Below are 26571 nucleotides of genomic sequence, written 5' to 3'. Positions count from 1 at the left end.
CGTGCCCTAGCCCTCTTGAGAGCAGGTATCTTAGCAGCCACCCAGCACCTTCTCCTTTCTCTAGAAGGATCCCGAGCGCCGTCGACACGTGGGCCCTAGATGGTGTGAGGCTTCAGCGCACAACGCCAAAGAAGCCCAGTCCTGTCATGAATAGGCGGGAGAGTAACATCCTTCTCAGCTCTTAGGAAACTGCTGGCTCTGGGAGGGGTCAGCTCTGGTATGTGCTGGCCAGTCACATGCTTTCAGAATTGGGGGGTGGAGGAAGAGGAAAAAAATACAAAAAGTGTAGAGGCTTGCAGGCGGGCTGTGAGTGCCTCTGGGCTCCTGGGTGTCTGGAAGTTCCATCCCTGCTGTCCTTCATCCCTGTCAGCTGCTGGCCGTGGTTAAATGCAGTAAGTCCTGTCGAGAGCTGTGTGCTGTGCCTGTGCGGACAGCCACCCTGCCCTGACAGCCGCCTGCTGTGCTTCAATGGGGAGGGGGGTGGCAGGTGGTCCCATGTCTTGCTTTTGCAAGTCATTGTTGCTGAGCACTGCTTTGTGCCTTTTGTGTCTGGCCAGTGGAGAGGAGGGGTGCTTGGGGGAGAAGGCTGTGCAGATTGCCTTTGTTCAGGAACGGTTCCAGCTCATGGTGGGGATTTTTCGGGGGGCTTAGTCTTGTTCCTCAGTGTGTAATGATCATCCCTTTGGGGGAAAACTAAGCTTCTACAGCTGAAGTAGCCTTAAGTTTTCCTGGGGTGGGGGTGAGTGTGAGGCAGGGTATGTGTGGGAGAACTGGGGGAGAAGGGGGAACGTATGAGCTGAAGTCAGCCTTGCTGTGTACCAGGGCACCAGGGTGTTCCTGTGAGATGTGTTGAGCCACCAGGCAGTGAAGCTTTGCAGTGGCAATAGAGGTATTCCATGTGGGCAGTGTTTGGCCCCCTCTGCTCTGTGTTACTGCTGCAGAGGTGTGCAGTCCACATCATCAGACCTGTGTCCCATGTACTATATTTCTCCCTTCTCCTGACAGTGGTTTGTGTTAAGACAGAGCGAGGCTCAGCCTTGATATATGAGAGTTTAGTCAGATTGAGGCAATAGGAAGGACTGAAAGGTGTTACCCAGACGTCAAACCTGAGTTTGCATCATCTGAATTAAGTGTTATCATTTGCATAAAATCAGAGTGAGAGGGAGGGGACATATTTTCAAAGCAGTGAGATATACCTGAGGGAAAAGTGAGTTAGCTTTACTGTCTATACAGTAAGCAGCAGAGGATGAGTGTCTAGAAATGAAGCATGAATTTCTCTCAGTGATATTCTCTTTTTCACTTTCAAACTTAAAACTCAGAATTTCTTTTAACTTTTTTTTTTCGTTTCTGTATTCTGTATAGTAGACTTCTGGTTCCCTCTTCCCTTGTATGCTACAGTCAGAACAAAAAATTGAGAAAAAAACCTAAAAAACTTCTGTCAGTTTTTCTGAGTTGTCTTGGAAGGTGTGGTCTCTGTTGGTAGGACACGCCCAAGATTTTTCTAAATACGGAGGGAAAAGAAAAAAATCCATATTGCAGCACCCAATTCCCCAAAATGTTAAGTATTTGCCACCTGACATCATCTTCAAAGAATTGTTGATAGTCAGCAAATTGTGTAAGTCCTATTGTTTTTGGTCTGTTGTTTTTTTTTTGTTGTTTGTTTTTTCTGGAGATGCAAACACAAATATAGTCACATATGTATTCTTTTGTAATTTGAGGGGAGGAAACTAGCTCTCTCAAGCAGTCCAGTGGTTCTTAGAGTAAATGCACAGGATCATAGTCTGCAGTTCCCAAGGGCTGCCAGGTTTGGGCCTCATAGTAGTTCCCATAGTTGGTTTTTTTTTTTTTTTTTCTGTGTCTGGGTAATTTGCACAGTATCTTAGTTGGCATTCTGCTTATTCCTTCTTTGAGATGAGGAATTTTGACAGCTAAGCATAGTTTTGATCTCTTTTCTTCAGGCTGATTCTCCAAGCCTTCTCTGAGTTTATTAGTGTCTTGCATACTAGTTGCAGTTTTCAGGTTTGCACTCTGGTAATTTTGTTCAAGGTATTTGAATTTAAATGTAGATATGAGGCTTGTTTTTTAAATATTCAACCCATAACCTTGATTCATTCATTCATTTTATTAGTCTGTCCAAGAGTGGTCTGGTAGAACTTCTTTTCGCCTGTGAAGAGTTATCTTAGTGTGAAATCTGCCAAGATCTCTGTGTTCCTAAGTGGATGGTTTTTGGCCTCTGGACATGAGCTGGCCTTTGGCCTCAGCTCATGACAAAATCCAGGACCTAGGAGATCTAGGGCTGTCAGAAGGTGGTGCTTCATATTTGCTGTGATCTGTGAGCACAGGATAAGGAAAGCTGTTCAGGGTAATGCCAGTGGTTGTTGTCCTGGAAGAGAGAATGGTCAAATGCATCTTCAGCTGGAGACCAAGCAGACACATGCCAGAGCCTGTTTTTCTGCATGTGAGCTACTGCATCTGCCAGTTGTTGAGCTACTAGTAAGCACAATATGCTGGCATGGGTATGTTAGATCCAGGTAAAGATGAAGTGGTGCAGTCCGCAGAGGTAAATTTCTGAAAACAGTGGTATTTTGATAGCTGAGGATTTACCCCTTTATTGCATAGCTTAGTAACTTCAAAAATGTTAAGCCACACTGATCACCTTGGTATTTCCTGTGGGAAGGTGGCATCACTTTCTCAAGGCTTTGGAAGTAACAGTGGACAAGTTTGCTTGTGCTCTGGCTAATGAAGTGCTTTCAACACCAGTTTAGTGAGAATTTATAAAGCTTCTTCTAGTTCCTAAATAAACTGTTGTTTTAGGGAAAAAAAGTGTTGCTGACTTTTTGCTTTCTCAGTTCCAAGCCTCCTCTGAAAATAAAACAAACAAAACAAAAATCCAGGAGCTGACAGAGACAGAAAAGGGAAAAAAGAAAAAGCAGAGGAGGTGATCAGCTCAGTACACCTCAGTACAGCGCCTCAGTATAAAGCTGTCAGCGACTTGGCTTCTAAGCTGGCATCTGTTGGCATATCTTCGTTAAAGTCAAAGCCATTTAGGTCAGGAAACATTCATTCACCAAAACTGAAGCGCCTCTGCCAGCTCTGCATCTATCCCGAAGTGTAGCGTGTCATCTCATCCATTAGCCACGACTGGCTGCCAGTGCAGCCCTGCTCCATGTTACTGCCAGTTAGCTCTCTTCTTCCCTCATCCACTGTTTGCTGGGATGGAGAGGCAGAGTGTGGCAGCTGGCAGGGCGGCACAGAGGCACGGAGAGCTTTGGATGTGATACGGGAGCAGCGGCTGAGAAGAATAGGGCATGTAACATGCAGACTCCTTGCTTAGCATAGCTGGGTGAGCTGTGGGTTGGTTACTGGTTGTTTTTCCTTTATTGTGGAAGTCTGTGTTTTCTTATTGCTAACCATTCTTTTTGAGGACAGGTGGTTTGTTTCACTGCATGGTTGCAAGGTAAAAGCTCCCATGTAGCACTACTGCCAGAGCTGAAATACTCCATCCATACGTCTAACCAAAAAGCGTGAACACATATATTTTTAGTGCATTTATTTTCCTCTCTGCCCGAGAGGACCAGCTGCAGTGGCTGTCCTCTTTAATATGCAATCGCTGAACTAGTGTCCAAACAGTTAAACTGAGCCTGAGGGGGTGAAGTACTTGGTTGGCTTCCCAGTTTTGCTACTGTTCTGCAGGACCTTTCAGGAGGCTCTCAGAGAAATGTCGTGCTGGTGCTGAGCACGAGGACAGCTCTTGAAATCCACAGCACATGTGGGGCTTGGTAGAGAAGGCTTGAGTGGCTTCTGGAACATACAGGGGCTAAGTGTTTCCTGAACAAGTTTACAGATGAGCACTGCATTCTTAGCGTCTGGTTTTTGCTCATGTCTGGGGGCGGATGGGCTGGATCCTGAGCATGAGACTGTCGTGTTATATCCAAGACACTGGTCTATACGTCAGTGCATCTGTCTGCAACATCCGTTTTGGGGAGAGCCCTTGGACACTATCTGCGACGAGTGCTAGGTTTTCTCTTTCCAGACGTGGAGGCAGTGATGTGTTGAGAGTCCCTTTGCAATCACTAGCACCTGCTACAGGCATGTAAGGAGTCTGAGGAGGAAAGGGAGTCAAACCTGGAGTATTTTTAGCAAAACATTTATACTTCAGGTGGCAACGGGCCAACGCGTGTGTAATGAAGGATGTCCTGTCTCTCAGAAGGGCAGTAGTCCTGTTCCTGCGTGTGGTAGGACTTCTTGTCTTAATGCTATGATCCCCTAATGGTAGTGTTTGCATTTGCTGTGATGTGAGCCTACCGGAAATGGCATTCTCTGAACACTTTAGCTGTTAGCTCCCTTCTTATGATCAGTGGGAGTTCTTTTAATAAAAAAAAAAGGCAGGTGGTTGCAGGGAGTGAGAGATTATTTTTAAGCAGCAGCATGCATTTCAACCCTTAAAATTAACTTTGCATATGCATTTTATTGATAGCGAATAAGAGACTGCAGGACCTGTTTATTATTTACTTTGCTCATCTCTGTGTGACGTGACAAGGCTGAGGTACTTTTTAATGGAGTGAGTACTCTGGGTTGTAGAAACTATCCTCCCTTCATGTGTCCTGCCTGATGCTGTGCTTGTGGAACACCCACTGAACTGAGTTGCAGCAAAGTGCAGCTGTACCAGTTCTCAAAGAGGGATCTACTTCAAAACATGTCTTTGAAGAGAATCCATATGTAGGACTTCAAAGCCAGTTAAACCATTCAGAGTAAAATAGCACAGTGAGTCATCTGCTAGGAAAGAACATTATTTTTATTATTTTTCTCTCATTCCTACCGTTGTATCTTGGAAGAGCCCTGGAGCTGGAGGTAACTGGCAAGGTAAATAGTTGCCCTGATGTGATTTTGTCCTTGCTCTCTTCTGGCCCTGAAGAAGCCTGTTCGGAGCTAGCAGCGGAGCTGTTCCCAGTCCATATGTGTGGTCCACCATTTGTAGCAGGAACTGACTCATCATATCCCACTGCTGCTGGGATTTCTTTGCTTTCTCTGGTGGGGCTAGTGTTCTCAGAGCCAGGCTGTTCAGGCACAGCTTTTCATCTCTCTCGAAACTAAATTCAGCCTGTGTTGCCAGTTGTTTGGCTTTGAAGTGCAGAATGGTTCAGCATGCACTTCTGTCCAAAGGGCTGTAGGGCAGGGATTTGTTCCCTCAGGGCAGGACTTTTTGCAGTCCAGGAGGGTGTCAGGGTCATCCTAGTGGTTCTACTTTTTGACGTCCCTGCCATGCTGCAAAGTGAGAGCCGCTGCTGAGAGACTGTTGAACAGGAGCTACAGCATGCTTTTCACAGCCGGCATTGATGGTTATGATTGAGAATGGTGTCCCCTGTTCAAGAACCAGAAGGAGAAGAAGGCTTGGAGTGAAGGCATTTAAAACAAAAGGGCCAGCACAGTGCTGCAGAGGATGATTATCAGCCGCAGAGTGGCCCTGCTGAAAGCAACATTTGTTCTGACCCTAGGTTTAGCACACTGGAACATCTCTCCACCCTTCCTTATTTTTAATCATTGCTGTGTTTTGCTCTGAGGGACTTTGTCAAATGCCTGACTTAACCTGCCTTGAAGTAAAACTAGTGTTAAAGGAGTGCAGATTTACTTGAGAAAAAGTTGATTTTCCTCCTGTTTTCTCTTCCTCTCTTTCCAGAAAAACTTAGGATAGTCCCAGCCTTGACTCATCCAAGCTTCTCCTGAAATGGGTGCATGCAGTGCCCTCCCTCTGGATGTGCACTCCAGATGGATTAGTGTTCTGCGAGGAAGGGTCCCGTACAGATTGTATTCCATCCGGCAAGAGCTGTGGGCAATGGCAAGCTGGGATCACAGACATGGCTGGACTGAGGACAGGATTTGGGTTGAGTTGTCACTCAATGTCATTCTAAACATCTCGTTAGTGGCTGGCACAGCTGCTCCAGGATGGGTCTGAGCTCTTCTCCTGCAAAGCAAAATGCCAACATGCTTTTCTTCCTTGGGACAAAACAGATAATTTTTTTCCTGGTGGATTTGGAAAAAAAAAGAATTGAGAGCATCCCAACCTTTAAGGCACTCAAAACTGTAGGTATTCATACTGAGATTTCTAGTTGCAGCCTAGTAGACCATTGAGATTTGAGATGCCTCTGTGCTTACCATTATGTTACTGGCCCTGCTCGGTTTTTATCTTAAGTTGCAGCCATTCCCCAACTACATCTTGCTGTGGGGGGTTTCAGTTTTGGTGAAACTAAAACCCAGGAGGACGGGGGAATCAGTGAATGTACAATATTTTCAAACAGATTTGGTAAGTGCAGAGCATGACACTTGAGATACCTTAGCACTGGAAGCTAAATCACTGTAGACCTGCTCAGTAATGGAGTTAAGTGGAGAAAATGGTACGGGAAACAGCTTTACAGATGTTACATTCTGCCTGTGTTTTGTTTGTGAGCGTGGAGAGCTGGCTGTTGCTGTTAAAAAGTATTGAGTTTATCACAGCTACTGTTTATAGAATTGCTGTAGTTTCTGCTGGTGGTGTTGATCACAGCCTCTGTGCATTCAACTGCAAACCCAGGGATGCTTTGGCAGAAAGAGGGAGGACGTGTCAGGAGTGCATTGATGGGGAGAGAAGTCAGGATGTCTGAGGACCTGATTTCTGGACACAGTTCAAACACTGTGAGAACAAATGGATCTGGGGCTTTTTTTTGTGTTTTTTTTTTTAAATTATGTTTTTGTTTTCTGTGTTTTCTAACAGCAGAGATTAAGAGTCTTTGGGTGGAAATAAGCAGCCATCACTGTACATGCAATTACCAGTTGTATCATTGCAGTTTCTTTTGGCCTTGAATCTGGGATTAGGGGGAATATAATCTATTACATTTTCAGCCTACTTCTGTCAGTGGAGCTTTCTCTTTTTTTTTTTTTTTTTTTTTTTAATGTGATAAGGAGTAAAGCTGCATGAGAAATCCATGTCCAGTTGTGCTCTGCAGCACAAAGCCCTTCATTGCCTCTGTTCAACTGGTAATGCTGCTGTGTACTCTTAATACATAGAAACGGTAGGCTGCAGGAGACAAACTGATTGGCAGCCTTGGTAGCCCCTAGCCCTTCATCAGAGTCTGTTATAAGTACTTTACAGAGATAGGCAAGTACTACTATCTGTGTTCAGCGTCTGGGGAAACTGAGGCATGGAAGGAAAATGGTGCACCCGTGGAGACTTGGAGGTAAGAAATGATGCCAGCTTTTTTTCCCAAGAAACTCTCCCTGGGCCCTGCTAAAATGACTTGCCCAGAAGGCAGTGTGCAGTAATCATGCACAGGACATCTGCATTTCCTAAGCCTGCAGTGATGTGGGCACTAAGTCTTCTTGCCACCTAAAAAACTTGGGAACTGAAGACTCACTTTAATGTTAACAACCTTGCATTTGCCCTGAACAGGACACTTATGTTACAGACAACCTATATCGTTGATTTGATTGCTGCTTTGTACTTAATGAATGATAAGCATGGGAAAGAGCTGGATGTTCCTTCTTCACATCCCAGCCACTGCTCCTAGAGGTGAAACAGAAGCTGAGAGCTGCCATAGTATATATTTCACTAAGTGGCAGATGCTGGCACTTCCTTTCTAAATTTACAGTGGTTTGTGGTAACATTGACTCTCATAGTGTGCTGGTTCCTAGCAGGGTGCAGATGTTTCTTGTCAGCTTTGGCCATCTTTCAAGGCTGTAAATATTGCCTTTAAGAAGAGCGGTGGTGAAACAGGGCTGTGATTTATGAGCGAGGCTCTGCAAGGTGGCATTGCTTATGAAGCAGTATTAGTACATGGAAGGCGCTGTACATGTGTTAGCTCACCTGGTTATCCTATGCTCTTGTCAATTGTTTGAGCTGGGGGTTTCAAACCAGTCATGCCTGATTTCAATGGATAAGGTGTCACTTGGGGTGTGTTTCAGAAGACTCTGGAATTTCCTTTCTTCACAAGTTTGGAACAGACCAAATTTAGAGAGCTTTGGCCATTGACTAGTGCTTTTGGAAAGGGTTGAAGAGGCACTTCCCATAACAATGCTGTCAATGGTAGGGGTTTTTTTGTTTGTTTGTTGGTTTTTTTTTTTTGTCTTCCAGGGTAACTGGTGGTCAGTGATGTTAATGCTATTGGAGTTTTATTTACAGTATTAATTCCCTACTATGGCACTGAGACTGAGCTACTTTCGGTACAGCACCGTGTTTTTTACTGAAGTGGCAGCATCAAATCCCCAGTACTTGTGGAAGCAGGTTAGATGCCTGTCAAATTCCCAAATACTTGATTAAAAAAAAGGTTGTACCCACTCTGTGGATGTGTGATAATTTTGATGTTCTAGCAGCACTAGGAAGGCAGGGACAGAGGTAAAATAGGCGAATCTCCTGATATGAGCACTGCACATATCTGTCTCCTAAGGCATGTGTGGGAAGAGTGGTAGGGCATGGGTGAAGATTGCTGTGAAACGATCACACAGAAAAGCGAAGCTCTGTATTTTAAACTGACGTTGTATATGAAAGTCTCATCTTTAAAGGGCTAAGAAGTGGCTAGCAGACATTTCAGAAAATGGCCAGAAATAGAATGCAGCAATTGGTTCTTCTGTGGCTTGTCAAGCCCAAAGATTACAGTGGTGTGTGAAGCCTTGGTATGTTGAAGTGTTGTGTTTAAAATCATCTTTAACTCATTCCACTCATGTCTGCCCTGTGCACGACCCCTGCAGATTGTTCATTAGCCCTGTGTACACAAGAATTCGGTGGAAAGAATTTCTATATAATTTTTTTTTTAATAAAAGAACTCTCACACACATGCACAGAGCTGAGGTTTTGCAAGAATTTTCATGCCAGTGACAGAGAAAAGCTTTTTCAAAGTGAAAAACCTTCCTGTGTGCAGGGAGATGTGTGCATGGGGGAGTGCTTTCTGGTGTGGAGGGCTCTTGCCTCATTGGGGGGAGATGCAAAGCAGACACACAGCTCAGCCAGAGCTTTCCTACTGTAGTAGAGGTGGGAGGAATCTATAAATGCATGATTATGTAAGGTGCCCTGGGATTGCCATGCTGAACATCCTGACTTTGAGCAGCTGGTGAGGGAAATTATTGCCACCATGAGGGGAGCAGGAGGAAGGCAAAAGTTCTCCAGCCTGGCCTGGGTGGCTTGTGTCTCTCAGACTGGGTTCCTTGCTCCAAGCCCTGCTTTTTCTAGCAGTCCTCCTTTTGGGGTGCCTGCAGCTCATGAACGGCACGAAAACTGCTGAGACTTTTTCGGATGTTATTTTAGATCTGGGGAGTTGTATTGTTTCCAGGACAACTAGGGAAGAATGAGGAAGGGACTTGTGCTGAGTCAGCTCCGAGCTACTGAACAGACTGACTTGCTTGCTGCCTTTTTCCCTCGAAAATGGCTGGTGGCCTACTTTTAAAAGGACCTCTTCAAGCCAAGCAAGCGCATTGGGTTAAAAAATACTAGTGCAAGAAGCAAATGAGGAGCTGGTGTTGTCAGGTGCAGTTGTAGGCTGATAGCAGAAAACAGCTGTCTGTGAAATGAGCACAAGTTGTGGAGACCCAGCACACTCAGAAGGTGAGTGCAGGACAGAATGTGTTTCTGGGCTGGAAAGCCCGTATCTGGGTCTCTGTGTTTAACTCTCTTAGTGTCCGATGACTGCTAAGTAAATGTCGCTGTTCTACAGAGCTCCTTCAATTCAGTGAAATTTACTCTATTGCATAATCTTGCCTCTCTACCATTAATTGCTTTCTATTCTAAGAGAAATGAAATCCTCCTTGAAAACATAATGTCATTGTACTTCTTCTACCTTGTAGCAATATTCAACTGCAGAACGTGGTGTTAGACTCCAGTGCTGCCATGGGGAGCAATGAACAGCAGGAGAAAGATGCCACTGGAGCCCTTGGTCATGATCTCAGTAATGGCAGCAGCAGCAGCAGTTTGGAAGCAGCCAGACGCCTGGCTAAGCGTCTCTTCCATCTGGACAGGTTCAAACGCTCAGATGTGGCAAAGCATTTGGGTAAAAAGTACGTTGTTGATATGAGTGAGGCCTTTGGCTGCGTTGGTGTTCCTGCTGGTTCTGGAGGGGTTCAGTCTCAAATGGTAACCTTTTCTTCCTTATTTTTGTCATTTAAAGCAATGAATTCAGCAAGCTTGTGGCTGAGGAATACCTCAAGTTTTTTGACTTCACAGGCATGACACTGGACTGCTCACTCAGGTACGTGGCGGTTTGCAAACCTCACATTCCTGTTTTAGTAACAGTGTTGTTAGCTGTGTTGTCCTGATGGAAGCAGTTGCCCTCTGGGGATTTAAGAGGTGGGAGGGAGGGGCTGTGTTTTTGAGATGGAGCTTTTCTTTTCTGTTTGTCTCAGTGTGCTGCTGTACTCCAGTATGCTATTGGAGCAGTAGCATTTCCTGGGAAACTTTGAGTGGACCTGCTTAGAGGTGGTCCTTGAAGTGGGATGAGATGGAGGAAAATAAACAGTTGCGTGGTAAACAGGGGACTTGTAGTCTGCCAGGTACTGCTGGGGAATGAAAGTGTTGCTCACATATGGAGTTGAGCCGCACACACGGACTTTTTGGCTGGTACTGTGCCTGGCTTCAGTGCACAAAGCCAGGGCAAGGGTTTGATGTGGCTGGGCAAGCCCTCCTTTCCGCATTCCTTTGAGGCACCCAAAAATGTGCAGAGCAGCAAAAGCTTCCATGTGGAAAATGCTGTTGAGAGCTGGTGGCTGCTAGCGTGGGTGTTTGAAAACCCAGCCCTACACTTTTCTTTCCTTTTTACACTGGAATTAGGCCTCAGCGATGTTTGGTTTCAGTACTTTTTCTTTCTGAGGAAGCAAAACATCAAGCTTGTGTAGTAGCGGCCTGATTTAAAGTGAGTGTAAATCATCTGGCCAAGGTTACTCAAATGGGTTATTATTTTTTTCTTTTTCCTAATTACACAAATACAGGGTCTGCAGGTGTTTGCAAATGCATTTCCAGGGGGCTGACTGCTGGAGACTGTGGCAGCCCCCAAGGAAAGCACAATATCTTGCCTGCTGGAGGTAGTGGAAAGGAAAAGGCAGCTGTGGAAGAGTGAACCATCTGCTCCTGTGGTGGGGGCAGGCAGGGCCGAGCTGCAGCACCCACTCAGCACGGCAGCTGGGGTGGTGGGAGGTCTGCTGTGCGTTACAGGTTTCAGCAGCCCTGGAACACAGCGCTAAATATACCATTGTCTTTTTAAATTGTGAAATCCAACACCTAATTGCTTTGTGGCACATATTTCAGAGGTCTCTGCTCCCGGTAGATCTCCTATTAGTATTAATAGTCATGACCTTCTGTGAAATATGCCCTGGCTTATGACTTGACCATGCCAGGGGTGTGCTGAGGTTTCAGGTGCAGCTTCAGTGAGTGCTGGCTGCATTCCCTGAGCACACAGCTGAAGCTGGGAACAGGGCGTCATCCTGGGGCCCTGGGGTAGATGGGATGTACTGCCTCATGCTTGTGGGGAGTGAGGGGTAGCTGCCCTGCTGCTGCCAGTGCCCTGACAAGCTGTGGTTTAAGCGTTGTGTTGCTCACAGGCGCAGTCTGAACCTGCGCAACCCCAGGCTGTGGGAGACCGTTGTTCAGAACATATCACTGTTGGTGGTGAGCCTGGGACATGGGAAGGGCTGTTGCTTTGCAGTCCTGGTCTGATTCTACACACTGGACCCATGTCACCCATGCATCTCCCAAGTACACCTCTCTCAGCAGGACTGCAGGAGGGGAGGAGGTAGGATTGCTGTGAGTCCATCCTGGTCCTACCAATGGGCAGAAACTCACCTCAGTAGCCCACAACTCACATTAGTGACCCTCAGCCACATCATTGTGGTATGAGAGCAAGGAACCTACCTTGTTTATTTGCCAAATGTTTTTTCATCTATTGCCTCTCCCAGGTGGCTTCCAGGGGGTTAAAAGGTGCTGAAGAGGAGAAAACAGTGTAGGTCAGGGTGGTGCCTAGTGTGGGGAGGAGGGAGTGTTGCTGGAAAGAGCCCAAGCTGGAGAAGGAGGGGGAAAGTGGCTTAGTTGTCAAAATGTCACATAGGGAAATGAATTAGGAAAGGAAGCGGAACCTTGTGAAAACTCAGTTGTATCTACATGTGAATTGGGTTATTTTAAATACATTATGTGTGAAATTAAGTTATTACCAGGCAGATCACACTCCGTATGGGTGTGAGATCATTGCTGAATACAGCCCATCCCTGACCTTCCATGAAAGAGAAAATTTAACGTTTATTTGTCCAGACTAGATACAGATGTGAATGTTCAAGCAACTTATTCCACCCCTCTCAGATCATGTTAGTTTCAGTCTCGTTGGATGTTTAAAAACTGTCAATTATACCCTGTCCATTTTTTGTGCTGTCTTGTTTTGAACCCCAAAGGTTTGCGTTTGCAGGCTTTTCTTAGAAGTGTCCTGACAAATGAGTGTAGGCTGATATGACTGAGGTAGTCTCTTGGCTTCAGGATGTGGAGGTTTTGTGAAGTGCAGAAGCTCTTCTTTGGCTATGAGGCAAGTTTTTTTCTAGTGGGGAAGAGTAGCCTTGTGATTAAGAGGTTAAGTGTCAGGTGAAGAGTGGAAGATGCAGGTGTGTCCTCACTGTCTAATGAGTATGCCTCAGTGTACACCAGCCCTGTGCCCTGAACTACCATGAGCTGGAAACTGAGAGGGCCAGGTTCCTCCTCCTGCAGTTGAAGCTCAGTGAGTGACATTGTGACTCTCCTGCCCTCTTCCCCAGGTGTGTTTGCTGCAGCTCAGGTAGTCACACTGCCCTCTGCAACATGACTGGTGTGGTCCTGGCCACTCTGATCAGTGATCCTCCAGAAAGAGAATCATAGGCTTGGTGCTGGCTCTCAGTCTGCAGTGCCCCTGCTCGACTTCACTGACTGGAGTAGCTCCTCTGGTTTTGATAGGAGTACTAATAAGCATAAAGTTAAAAGGTGCAGGGGTGACAGATGATTAGGAAAGGGCAGAGAACAGCCTGGATGTCTGTCATGCCTGAACAGAACCTGCTCCAGTTTCTTCCACAAAGAAAAAGAGAAGTACCAAGAATAAGAACAGCTCTTTAAAATGGTGTAATTGCATATTACTTTGTATGGCCGAGACCGTGGTAATTTAACTCCTGCATCATTTACTATAATGTTGGAGTTAGCTGCACACTCGATAATAGCCCATTTTCCTAGAAAGTCTTCTTGGAGCTGTTGTCATTCTTGCTATGAAGTGTACTTGGTTCTGTGTTTTGTGTGAGGCAAAAAGAGATTTATGACTTCAATTTCACCTTTTTCTGCTGTTCTTTTAGGAGTTTCTTTAATGCCTTTTCGCTTATTGGAGAAACTCAGGAACGAGAGAGAGTTTTAATCCACTTCTCCAGCAGATATTACCAGTGCAACCCCAACAGCATTTCTTCTCAAGGTAACTATGTTTTTGATGCTAAGGTCTTTAATTGTCTTCCTCTTCCTTCATTTTCACCTTCAACAGCATGTGTGGTGTGTGCCTGGGATCTCTGTAATTGCCATGCCACACTTTAGAGATTGCCTATGGTGAGTGTTGAAACCCTCCATGTTCTCCACACGTGGTTGTGGTAAGACAGTAAAAAATCTGAATTTATCTCCCAGTCCGGAAAGGCATTTAGGGCTTCCAAGTATAAAATCCTCAGTCATGGTGTCTCCAGATTTAAATATCCTTGGATGTGATTTCTAGTGTTGCTGACTTCTAGTATGTGCGAATACCTGTAATCTAGCTTATGCTTCCATGGATGAGAATAGGTTTCGTCTCAGGTGGAGGAGAAGCTCATAGCTTTCTGTGCTCCATTTAGTACCCGTGTCTCTGCTTGCACTGGCAACAGGCATGCCAGCTCTTACCAGTTGTGGGGGTGAATTTTGGGTACTGTCTCCAAACCTGGCATGGTTTCATCTTGACTAGCTAACATCAGTCAGAGTTCTGCCTCCTTGCCAATGTTTTCAGTCATTTTGGAAATGGGTGGGGGAAACAAACAAGCACAGGGATCAAACTTGAGACGTCTGGCATTGGAAGATAGGACAAAGTGTCCGCTGGCACAGCTGCTGCTTCCAAGGCAGCCATGCTGACAGAGGCCTGTGGCCCAGAGATTGCAGTGCAGGCTGATAGCACCCTGAGGAAGGTGAGAGAGGAAATAAGTGTGGACCAAGCTGTGCCTTTAGTTTCAAGTGTAAGTAAGAAGGAGCTGCTCTCTTTGGAAGTACCACCACACTTCCTTATGCCCTGTTGCAGTGAGGTGGTGTTTATCTGCTTTGTGCCTGTTCAGCTTTACTGGCTGGCACGTTGAGGAGTGGAATAGGTAGCAGTAAGATAGGATCTGCTCCCGTGCTATCTTTGTCCTCTTCCTAATGCCTTTCTGCTTCTGCTCTGCAGGCAGTCAGGTAGGATAGACGTATCGTGTTCAGACTGAAATAATGGTTTTCACATTGATTTGGCAGCCTTGCTCTAGTCTAGGGTGGAAGAGAGACATTGTCATTTCTGAGCCTGAGTAAGCATTTAGACAAAAGTGAATTCTACGGTCATTGCCCAGGGTTCTACATCATTTTGATGCTCTGTTTGTACTGTCAGTAGTGGAGTGCTACAGTGCAAAAACATGATGTTTGGATTTTTTTCAGTGCAAATCCAGAATTGCATTTGCATTTCTGTTTTTCTCTTTTCCATCCTCTGGATGTGTTTTGCAGTTTGGAAAGGAGAGGATGGGCTGCCATAGAGAAATACGTAGACCTGAACTGGAGCACCACAGCCCCAGATCCAAGCTGCTTCAGACTTCTTGCTGCTAGTAATAATACTTATTTCATGCTCTGCTACAGTTCGACCACATTGCTTGAGTACAGAGGCCTGTACGAACATGGTTAAGAAAGTGTAGCCCTTGTCTTGGGGAATGTCTTTTACATAATGGCTTCATCTTGCATGGATTTATAGCCTACGATAGTCCAGCCAAGTGTGAGATATATCTATCCTCATTTCCTTTTCCTACACAGCACAGAAGGACTTATGCATAGCCATTATCTGGACTCAGCTGTAAAGGTTTTACATAGTTCTCTCTGCAGTGTGTGCATGTGTCATCAATGACTGAATGTCTTTGTGACACTTCTGTGAGAGAGAGAAGGTGACACTGTGAGTTTATGAACAAGAGAATGGATAAAATATTTTCCCTAATATGTTGCTGAAGTTTAGAAGCTGGCTTGAGTAATTTTGATTTTCAGAGGTGATAAATGACACCATTTACCTGTGTCTGGATTTGTGCACAGCCAATACACTTTTGTTTTCTTAAAGGGGTGGCTGGAAAATGAGGACTATGAAATTGGTATTTGCTTTTGCAAATCGCAGTTCACACTGACTTTCCCAAGTCTGCCACTGTGGCTCTAGGGATGGAGGTACGGATACAGTCTGTCTCTTCTGGCTCATTTTTGAGGGCATTTGCTACATGATCACTTTAGAAATAGCTGGAGCACTATCTAGCCAATATGGAGCTAAGGCAAAAAATAAATAGCTGACTGAAGTTCTCCAAACATGAGCCCTGATGAGTAGGGAGCCAGAGGAGGAGGAGAACAGGATACTGTGTTGTAGCCACTCTGCACGCATGAGTGGGTATGTTTTACTTTTCCCTTTTTGCCCAGAATAAATGAAGAAAGAGTTGATTCAGGCTGTGGTATTGACATTAGCAAACAAAGGCTGTCTAGTTCACCTCATCCATGGATGCAGCAAGATAGTTTTAACAGTCATTAAAAGATTAAAAAAGGCTGTTCTGGCTTGGCAGCTGGGGGATGACCTTACTCTTCATTTATTTAATTATGTGTATTTCTTGATAAAACAGATTCTCATCAGGAGAACAAACTCACTTAGGCTATAAGGCTCAGCTTCAGCTGTTCTTCAAGGTCCAGTCATGGGTTTGCATGTGACTTTGATTGTGTGTCTTTCTGCAGATGGAGTTCACTGTCTCACGTGTGCCATGATGCTGCTGAACACAGATCTACATGGCCACGTGAGTATGCACAGCTTTTATATAGACTGTTCCTATCAACACAGTGCTTGTAGAGGATGGTCTTCTGGCAAGCAGCAGATTCTCCTTGCTGGTGGCCTGCTTCTAAAGTGTCCCTGCAGACATCAGCCAGTAAGAAAGCTGTACTCCCAAGACTGTTGTCCTAGGCAGGGCTTTCCAGCATGCCGAGATGATTCATCTATAAGCTGGTATTGTGCCTGGCTTCTTCACAATGTGTGAACATGCCCATTTTCCTCAGGCCACTGTCTTCCAGCTATGCGTCCCATCCTTCCCTGGCTACAGCAGTTGGGCCTGGCCAGGAAGCTGTGGTTGAGATTGGCTTCCCCTTTCCGGTATATAATAATATTTGGGAAAGCAGAAGAAAGAAGGGAGGCAAAGAGGTACTGGAAAAATGAGAAGGGGAATCACAGATTCATAGAATTGTGTTGGCTGGAAGAGACCTTTAAGATCATCGAGCCTAGCCTTTGTCCTAGCCCTATCAACCATTACACCATTTCCTTAAGGTGTCTCTTAAACACCTCCAACGGATGGCCATTTGTGCAGCAGGGGTATGTGGTGGAACCAGAGTTCTGCTCAAGCCAGGTATTGACGGCTGTCCCTAGAGCTCCACTACTGCACATGTCTCTCTACTGCCTGCCAGGAGGAGATAGTATTCCACTTAGTCCTCTTAGTACAGCATGCCAGTAGCCCCAGGATGTGTATTTCAGCACCCAGTGCAATACATCTGCTATGCGTGGCATTCCCATGCTGACAGGAGGCTTCCTCTGTCCCTCAGTCAGGATGGAGAGGGGTAAAAACAGGGAGGATGGCAATAACAGAGTGCAAGACTGGTGGCTTCAGACAGATGGCTTTGAGTCTTTTCCCTGCACTGCCAAGGGCTCTTCCAGGAGGCGCTTTGTTGGTAGCCTGTAGGCAGCAAGGGTGATGGATAGGACAGTGGGAGATGGAGGTACCCTGGCTCTGTCTGCAAGGGCTGCTTGGCCCCTGTGGGTGCAGCTCTACAGTGGTGCAGGTAATGAAGCCATGACTTGTATGTCCTTCCCCAGAGGCTGTGACGCCTGCCTCTTTTTAAATGAATGCCTTTGAAAATTATAGAATCAGGAGAGGGAAGGGAGTTGTGAAGAGGTTCTTTTTTTTTCCTCTGAAGGCCGATCCTCTCCTGGCTGAGCAGCATGTCAGCCATGTGGGAGGGTGAGTGCCCCAGTGTGCCTCAGCTTACACCACTTCTCCTGAGAACTCCTGAGGCTGCCAGCACAGGTATTCTGCTCCCCAGAGCCATGAGCAGCCTGGAGCACCTGCTCTCCAGCTTACCTAGCCTTGTAGTCCAGAGGCAAACAGCTGTATGTCAGCCTGGTAGTGTTTCCTGTCACTCCTTGTGATGCTGTAGTGGGCCCTACTGTCTTCATTAAGTACTGGAGTAAATGGCCTGTCTCTGACCCATTGTTGCTGCTGCTGGTGATGTGCAGCTGAAGCCACGATGACTCTGGCTGTTGCAGTATGTAACTTATCCTACTACAGTCGTTACTGTGTTGTTATATGTACAAAGCTCTGATGTTTGCCAGACTCCTGCATGTGTCTTCTCTCTTTCTCTCTCTCATTCTCTGATTTCCTGTAATTTTGGTCTTCCTCTCACTGCATTTCATTTTTCTACATAGATGGTAAGTTGGGCATTTTTTATTTGGAATGCAGCCCTTTTCAGATACATGCTAATTGCCCGTTTCCCAGCAAAGATAATGCTCTGCCCCATCCTTACCGTGATTCTGTTAGAGCAGGAAACAAATGAGTCACAGGGCTTGTCTACACCGAGCTCCATTTGTTGCTGACATACTGATCACAAGTACAGACATTTTTATTTCACAGTGAGCTCAACTGCTCAACTATAGGGCTGTAGTGGAGTTGCTCTGCCTTCAGTTCACGCTTTCCTGTAACTCTTGTAGATAAACTCTTGCTTAACCCTTCATTTATTCTTGTCTTGCCACATTTCTAACAAAATATTTTTTTGCTAACTGTGTCTTGGAGGTTCATGCTTGCTTCTCCACAGGGAGGTCATCACCCAGACTGTGATGCTAGAAACTTTTAAGCTGTCTCTAGACTGCCAGCCATGTCTTCTGGAACCTGTGTGTGCTGTGTGGAGGCGTTAGCTTTGGTCATGGGGCAAACCAGCCATTCTCCTGCAATGCCAGTTATCTCCGTGGGTGAAATGAGCCACATGGCTGTTGGTTTTGGACAGCATGGGGAAGCTGCAAACTGCTGCATGGAGGAAATAAGCAAGCAGGCTGAAAGTCTGTTGCAGGGAGAAAGGAACGCATTTGCAAGTCTACTAGAGCAGCTTCAGCCTGAGCCCAAAGACTGCAGTTATGAGCTGTGCTCTGCAAGCTTAGCAACCAGAGAGCTAAAGTTACAGCCAGACTCCGTTGTCAGGAGCATTCCTGATGTGGGAAGCAGTGCAACATTCCAGTGTTCCTGTCTGCCTTCTTTCTGCTGGTCCTTGCTGGCCACAGGCAGTGGGATCTTCCTCTGTGACAGGATGAAGCTGACGGTCAAGGTTTGCTGGTTTTCCATGTCTCCCTGTTGATAAGTTACGGAAACGGGATTTGCACCCAAGCCATCCTGTAACTGTAACACTGATCCATGGTAGCGACTGGCACCCTTCTTGGGGCTCCACTTCTATGTAATTCAGGCTCTTGCTTTTAACCCCAGCTCACAAAGCTCACCTGCTTTATTTCTGTGGCCAAGGCATACCTTGACCATGGAGAGGTCAACTGCACCCACTTCTAACTGACAGCAGTGGCATCCCCAAACATACTGTGGTCATCATGGGGTCCTGTTTTCCTGTTAGCATGTTCCATAGCTCATCCCAGGCTGCTTTCCTTTCCTCAGATCTCTCTGGATTCCTTTTTTATCAACTCAGTGTTGTCATCTCACTCATGTTGTTGTCATGCCCCTCATGACAACATGCATGTCATGTTGTTGTCATAAGGCTCCCTCCCTGCCAAGTGTGAGACTTCTAGCAGCTGGGGCACCTGGGGGACTGAACACAAGACAGCTTCCCTGAGAGATGATGGAGGCTGGGATCCAAGAGCAGTTTAGGACAGCCTTAAGCCTCCAAATGGGGTGATTTGAGTCTGATATGAACATAGATGTTCCTATTCTGTTTAAGGTTCAGTTGAACAACTTTCAGTCTGAGACTTAGACAGGAGGAGAGAGGAGAGAAATCCTGTGGAAATATTAAGGCAGTCTTAGCCTGTGAATCAGAAAAAGTAGTGGCTGCTCCTGGGCATCTTACCTCAACTGAGGGCACTTGCTGCTGTAAGGGAGCATTGGAAATCCTAAGAGGAAGGTCTGGGAAGGGCCTCAGTCAGCTATGTTCATATGTCCCAAGTAAGCAGACGTTTTCCATCATAGTCTAGTGGAGTGTCTGTAGATGCAGGGGGTTGTAAGGCACCATGCAGATATGAGGGAACTTCATCATTACCTTCCTTTTTATCCTCCAGTAGTATTTAGTAGTTTTTTCTTTTCAGATGAGTGTGTGAGACTTAGGGTCCTAATGCACTTTCCCTGTTCTAACTATATTCACGCAGGGGTGATTGTTTTGGAGTAATCTTGGGAATGTTTTCTTAGTGTTGCCTGCCTTGGGCTTAAATGAAAGCAAATGAATTGCATCTCCTTGATATTGCTTATTCATGTCGCTTTGGAAAGCAGTGTGAATATGATGCTACGTTTCTCTGCCATCCCTTCCAGAACATCGGGAAAAAGATGACCTGCCAAGAGTTCATTGCTAACCTCCAGGGGATGAATGATGGCAAAGATTTCCCGAAAGGGCTATTGAAGGTAAGGAATGAACTGCAGAACTCAGATTTTGTGTTTAGTGAGGAGTGGTCCAAAACAGAAAACTTTGCCTGAATTTTGATTGTCAAACAGGATAACACAATGGGCATGTTTCTCCTCCTGGAACACACATAATATATACAGTGTTTATTCTCTTGCTTTTTCCTCTTTCCTTCACTTGATTGTGATAGAGGCTCTCTGCAGCACAGACAGGTGAGACTGCACTCCAGTAGGACCAGCTCCAGAGCTGTGGGTCTTGTAAGTTCATGCAGTCATGTTGTGCCCGAGCAGTCTCCCACTGTTGAAGTGGACAGAAGCAGCCACTTGGTTCTGGCTATTGAATACGTAAGGGCTAATCCTGAGCTCTGCCTATCTGGAAAGCATGTGGGTTTTTTCATCAAAGGTGCTTTCGGCTTTTTGCATTAGAGTAGGAGATGTAATTTCAGATTAGAATGTGTTGTCTGGCACAGGCTGCTTTGCTTCAGGTTTTGTTCATTAAGTTTGTGCCAGGAGTTAAATCTGAAGAGCAGGGAAAGAAACTGAGCAGGATGAATCTTGTTTCATTGTCAATGATAATGAGAATGTTTCATTTGTCTTTTGTCTTGATTGTTGGAATGAAACAGCAGTCTCTTTGAATGAAGAGAGGAGTGCATATGCTAAGAGTTGATAATTTTTTTTTTTGGTAATGGAAATAAAAATGAGAGGCTGTTGCATCTGAGAGCTGACCCAAATTCAAAAGAATTGCTGTCTGTTCTGTGGGTTTTGTCTCAGGCCAATTGTGAAGTGCGGATGTACCTGCATAGTTACAAGTGGCAGGCTTTGTTTTCTAGTATTGGTAGTTCCTTCACTTTCTCCATCCTCTTTGGAGGGCTTTTTGTTCAGCCCTCCTGCCTCAGCTCTTACAAAGGAGTTAAGAATATAAAATCAACCCCCTTGTTTTCAGATTGAATGTCTTTTACTTTTTAAAATCTGAATACAGAGTATTAATCTGGCAGCAGGAACACTTCCCCCCCCCCCCCCCCAGCAAGGAATATAATTTTTCAGTCTGCCATAGATGTGCTGAGATTAATTTTCAGGATAATTATAGCCCTTATTGTATAAATAAGTCTCCAGACTGTGTTTAAATAACCTTCTGAGTGTACCAAGGAGAGACTTTCACTGGTGCTCACCTGCTGTTTGTTTTCCTGCCGACAGAATTACACAGTCAGAGCTGTATCTTGGCGTTTAGCTCTGACCTGCTAATGCTAAGGCTGCCTGGCTCTTCACCAGCCCATGAAAAGCAAAGACCTGGGTTCACGATTTTTATGGATGCAGCAGCAGCAGGATGGAAGAAACCTGGTGTCAAGGTCCTGCCTCGATTGTGGCTTTCTGCCCTTTTCTGCCTGCAGCTCTGATGTTTTGGGGACAGAAGCGTCACCCTGCCTTTCTCTCTCTCATCTGGCTGGTCTGAACTGCCCTTTGTTGTTTTAATTTATCAGTGAAGGGGAGCGAGTGTCAGTGATGATATCAGTAGCTACATTACTATGTCCACAGCAGCTGCATTGCCACTAGATATGTGATTAGAAAGACTTAGGAGAAATTAGATTTGCATTAGTCTCAAAACATTAAATTTTCTGAGCCCTGCTTCAGCACTGTGTGTGGCTTGCTGATGTCTCGACAGCAGCATAAGATGAGCGTGGGAGCCCTCTCCCCATCACCCACCTGGGAGAGGCAGGACCGTTTCCACGGGGTGGCACTGTGTCCCCGTGGGAGCCAGGTCCTGGGCACTCACAGGCTACTAATGCATGCTCCTGAGGAAGCAAGTGAGTTTTTCTGCCTCTCACACGTTCCTGCCTTCCCCTCCTGTCTCTACTGCACCCCTGCACAAAGCTTTGCAGCTCTGCTGAGCGCTGGAGCAAAGATGAGTATTGCTGGAGGGAAAGGAAGAGTGAGGAGGGCTTAGTAAGTGCTTAATTTTTTGCAGATAGTGTTAACCCAGGGCTTGGGAAGCTCTCTGCAGCATTCACTGTGGACCCAGCTCACAGAGTCATGGGTGCAAATGCTGCTTGGGCTACCCAGGAGAATCGACTGACAGAAGTCCAGTATTGCCTGCAGTCGCTCCCATTGGTGCTACTTGAGCATTGTGGACTTGAGCATTGGTTTTGTCTGGGTAGGAAACTATCCTTTCAAGGGGCAGACATCAGCTTCTGTCTTCTTTGTGATCAGCCTCAGAAGACTTCCCTTCCTCTTTGCACTCCCATAAGGGAGCCATTTCTTTGTTTAATAATTTTTTTTTCCCCCAATAATAGGGATGCTTTGGTAAACACCAGAAGGCCTTCGGGATGCAATTCTCAGTGTGTCCCTGATAGTGCTTTGAGAACAAAGATTTTCCTCTGGCTAGAGATGGAAATAGGAAATGCTAATATGATCTTGCTCGCCTTGTGTCTTTCTGTCTCTTCATTAATACTGGAAAGAGTTTCACCTTTGTGCACTCATCTGTGCAAAGATGTATCTCCTTTTACCTTGTTCCTTTTGTCAGATATGAAGTTGCTTTTAAAGTTGGGGCCCATAAAGGCAAATGTACCAAACTGCGATGAAAAGTGTGGTTCTTCCCATGGGATCTCTTTGCAGAATTCATATATTCAGTACTTTGCCAGGCAGGCAGATATATGTACCTTCCCCTTTATTCCATCTTCAGTCCAATTCAGCCGCCTGTCACATATCCCATTAATCTGCCATCAGCTGCTAGTAAAGACCAGGCATAGAGACAGAAGCCCAATTTCCAGTTGTGCTTTGCCAGAGCATGCTGACCTGAGAATGGTAGTTTATACTCAGAATCATTTAGGTTGGAAAACACCTTTAAGATCATCAAGTCAACACTGATAATCCTGTCACTAAGCTCATCAATATCCCTCAGCACCTCATCTATGTGTCTTTTAAATATCTCCAGGGATGGTGACTGCACCACCTGCCTGGGCAGCCCGTTCCAATGCTTAATAACCCTTTCAGTGAAAAGAGTTCTTTCTAATGCCCAATCTAAACCTCCCCGGCACAACTTGAACCCATTTCCTCTTGTCCTATCATTCATAACTGGAGAGAAGAGACCGATTCCTGCCTCTTTCAGGTAGCTGTAGAGAGTGATCATATCTCCTCTCAGCTTCGTCTTCTGCAGGCTAAACATCTTCAGCTCCCTTATCTGCTCCTCATCAGACTTGTTCTCCAGATCCTTCACCAGCTTTGTTGCCCATCTCTGGACAAGCTCCAGCACCTCAATGTCTTTCTTGTAGTGAGTGGCCCAGAACTGGACACAGTATTTGAGGTGCAGCCTCACCAATGCTGAGTACAAGAGGACAATCACCTCCTTGGTCCTCCTGGACACACTAGTCCATTGGCTTTCTTGGCCACCTTGACACACTGCTGGCTCATGTTCAGCCAGCTGTTGATTAACTTACTGCAGGGTTCCTATATGCCTTCAAGATGGAACAAATTCCTAGTAGATGGGAACTAGCATCCCAAGCTGTAATTCTGTTCTGTGATGTAAATCAGGAGCCTCTACCTCTGTGAGTCTGTCTGGTGTAGAAGGTGAGTCAGGTCTGTTAAGTGCAGGGAGATTTAAGTTATTGGAAGTGAACATTTTAAAAGAAAGAAAAAATATTTGAAATTCTTGACCTTTGAGCTGTCTCACTCGGCACACAAGTAATTTTATATTACGTCAAGCTGTGGTCAGGAGCAAATTGATCCTGAATTTCAGCCTTGATCTTATCACAGAATCTTAAGGGTTGGAAGGGATCCTCTAGTCCAACCCCCCTGGCAAGCAGGACCTCCTAGAGTAGGTCACACAGGAACTCATCCAGGTTGGTTTTGAATGTCTCCAGTGAAGGAGACTCCACAACCCATCTGGGCAGCCTGTTCCAGTGCTCCATCACCCTTACAGTGAAGAAGTTTTTCCTTACATTTCTTTGGAACCTCTTGTGTTCCAGCTTGTACCTTTTGCCCCTAGTTGTGTCATTGAACATCACTGAGAAGAGCCTGGCTTCATCCTCCTGACACCTGCCCTTTATGTATTTGTAAACATGAATGAGGTCACCCCTCAGTCTCCTCCAAGCTAAAGAGCACCAGCTCCCTCAGCCTGTCATCATAAGGCAAATGCTCCACTCCATCATCTTTGTGGACTTGTCTTGAACTCTCTCCATCAGCTCACTGTCCTTCTTGAACTGAGGGGCCCAGAACTGGACACAGTATTCCAGATGCAGTCTTATGAGGGCAGAGCAGAGGGGGAGGAGAACTTCTCTTGACCTACTAACCACAGCCCTTCTAATATACCCCAGGATGCTATTGGCCTTCTTGGCCACAAGGGCATGTTGCTGGCTTATGGCCATCCTGCTGTCCCCTGCACTACTCTTCAGAGTTCATTCCCCAACCTTTACTGGTACATGGGGTTATTCTTTTCCAGATGTAAGGCTTTACACTTTCCCTTGTTGAATTTCCTTAGATTTCTCTTTACCCTATCTTCCAGCCTGTCCAGGTCCCGTTGAATGGCAGCACAGCCTTCTGGTGTGTCAGTCACTCCCTCCAGTTTAGTGTCATCAGCAAACTTGCTGACAGTGTCCTCTGTTCCCTCAAGGTCGTTAAAGAGTACACTGAGCAGTATTGGTCCCAGCAACGACTCCTGAGGGGCTCCACTAGACACAGGCCTCCAACTAGACCTACCCCATTGATCACAACTCTCTGCCTTCTTTCCTTCAAGCAGTTAACAATCCACCTCACTACCTGATCATCCAGCCCACACTCTCAGTTTTGCTGTGAGGATGCTGTGGGAGATGATGTAAAATGCTTTACTGATATCAAGATAAACCACGTGCACTGCACTACCGTCATCTATCCACCTGGTTATATCTTCATCAAGGGCTATCAGGTTGGTGAAACATGACTTCTCTTTGGTAAAGCCATGTTGACTGCTCCCAATGACCCTCTTGTCCTTTAAATGTCTGGAAACAGCACCCAGGGTAAGTTGTCCCTTTGTCCTGGTGTGGAGTTGAAGCCCTGGAAGAGGTGCTACACACCAGGAGCTGTGACTGCCCATGTTCTAGTCAGTGCAGCAGTACTCCACTGTGGATGAGCTCAGCACTCACACCATAGGCTGATGGTAAATTGCATGGTTACCAGCACTTACAGGTGGAAGATGTGCAACAGGTTTACTGCGAGAGGCACAAGGACCCAGCTACAGCACTTCTCCCCTCAGAACAGGTATACCTGATAGCCCAGATTAGCTGCTTTGGGTGTCAGGGGAAGCTGGAGAAGAGATGCAGCACCACCGCAAGTGAGAGAGGGTGCTGAATAAATCACCAGCAGTTTAAACAACTAAGTCCCACCTGTAGGTCGTTAGCCTCAATCAAGACCACTGTTTATTTATTCCTGTAGAAAAGGATGCCATGGCTGGGGTGTCCCTACTTGGAAGGGAAACAAAATCAGTCTGGGGCAATGTCAGGAACCTCAAGACCACAGCATAGGAGTTTATCTGCGGGCCAGCTCCTTTCTTCTGTGCTTGTACCAGCTTTAATCTGGTGCAGGGATACTGTCATACTCTAAGTTTGCATTACACGACCATAGCCTTCTTCCAAGGTGGGCTTCACAAGGTTGTCTGGGATGATAAAGAGCCTGGCTTTGGTCATGCACACTTGCTTCATTTCCTGCAGCCAGTGTGGGCCCATGAATGAAGTGCTGATGCAGTGCCATTCACACTGTCCTGGATGCCAGTCCTGCCTAAATGATGTGCTTTTTGTCAAAGGCTAGTGTTTGACTACGTTATATCTCCTGGAGAAGCACTGTAATGAACAAATTAAGTGAGAGTTGCTGGTGCTGAACTCTTCTGAGGACTAGTCCTCAGTTTCCTAAATGATCTGAACTCTTGATCAGGATTGCTGTGACTTGCAATTTCCTATAGAAGCTGCAAGGTAGGATATATTTCATTTTGCTCTCAGTTCCCTGCACTTATAAATAAGGATTTTTTTTTTTTTTTTTTTTGCCACTGTCTTGCTGCTTCATTGCACTTTTTTTTTTTTTAAATTTCTGCCTTTAAAAACCTTCCAAGGCAAACACTCAATTTAAACAGAATTACTGGCATCTCATTTCATCCATTCCAATCATTTCACGTGTTTAACAAAGGGAAGAGTGAGGAACAGGTAGATAACCTCCTCCCCCCATGCCCTCATTTATGCAGAGGAAATCAAACTAATTAGGCTGCTGTGTACACCCTAATTGATCTCTCTTGCAATCTCCATACTCCTTCCATTTAATGACTGAGGCTTTTTGGCAAGGAATGTCCACCTCTCTGCTGCTGCTGGCTGAAATCAGGAGCTGAGGAACTTGAGGCAGGGCAGAAGGGAATGGGAGCTCGCAGCAGCGGGAGGGAAGGGCCCCGTTGGCTGTTGGAGCAACCTACTGCCCTGGGCAGAGGAGAGGGCTGGAGGGGACCAAGTGTCTCTGCTGCACTAAAGAAGCCAGAGCTTTGCTCAGTTAGACAGCTCTCCTCCTTGTTTTGCCTCCAAAATTAAGTCTTTCCAGTTTAAAAGTATTTCTGTTGGAATAATGTTTCTGGGACAGCCATTTCTAATCTGTTTGAAGTGAAAGATCCGGAGGTCCTTTTCAACTTCTAGGAGACGAGTCTAATCTGGCAGTTCAGAAGTCAGAGAGTGTGGGATAAAGCCATTAATCCTTGTCTTAAACAGTTGTTTG

General features: G+C 45.8%; 1 protein-coding gene across 13 annotated transcripts in view; it reads left to right on the top strand.

Annotated features, from left to right (window-relative positions):
* The window catches only part of PSD3 (pleckstrin and Sec7 domain containing 3), a 120377-nt gene that overhangs the window by 32575 nt on the left and 61231 nt on the right, over positions 1 to 26571 (top strand). For 7 of the 13 annotated variants that reach the window (XM_062017356.1, XM_062017355.1, XM_062017353.1 and 4 more), the window contains 5 exons: positions 9808 to 10017; positions 10128 to 10208; positions 13309 to 13421; positions 15953 to 16011; positions 19771 to 19860. In XM_062017356.1, the coding sequence (XP_061873340.1) occupies positions 9808 to 10017; positions 10128 to 10208; positions 13309 to 13421; positions 15953 to 16011; positions 19771 to 19860 (553 nt within the window). Of the gene's footprint in view, positions 1 to 9807; positions 10018 to 10127; positions 10209 to 12988; positions 13120 to 13308; positions 13422 to 14137; positions 14197 to 15547; positions 15618 to 15952; positions 16012 to 19770; positions 19861 to 21051; positions 21204 to 26571 lie in introns of those variants that run through there. The other 6 variants (XR_009820803.1, XR_009820804.1, XM_062017362.1 and 3 more) reach the window with 5 other exon arrangements.

The sequence above is a fragment of the Colius striatus genome, chromosome Z, assembly GCF_028858725.1.
Source record: "Colius striatus isolate bColStr4 chromosome Z, bColStr4.1.hap1, whole genome shotgun sequence".
Taxonomy (NCBI): Eukaryota; Metazoa; Chordata; class Aves; order Coliiformes; family Coliidae; genus Colius; species Colius striatus.
Note: the sequence above shows the minus strand (reverse complement) of the source record. Positions and strands in the feature narration are given on the sequence as shown.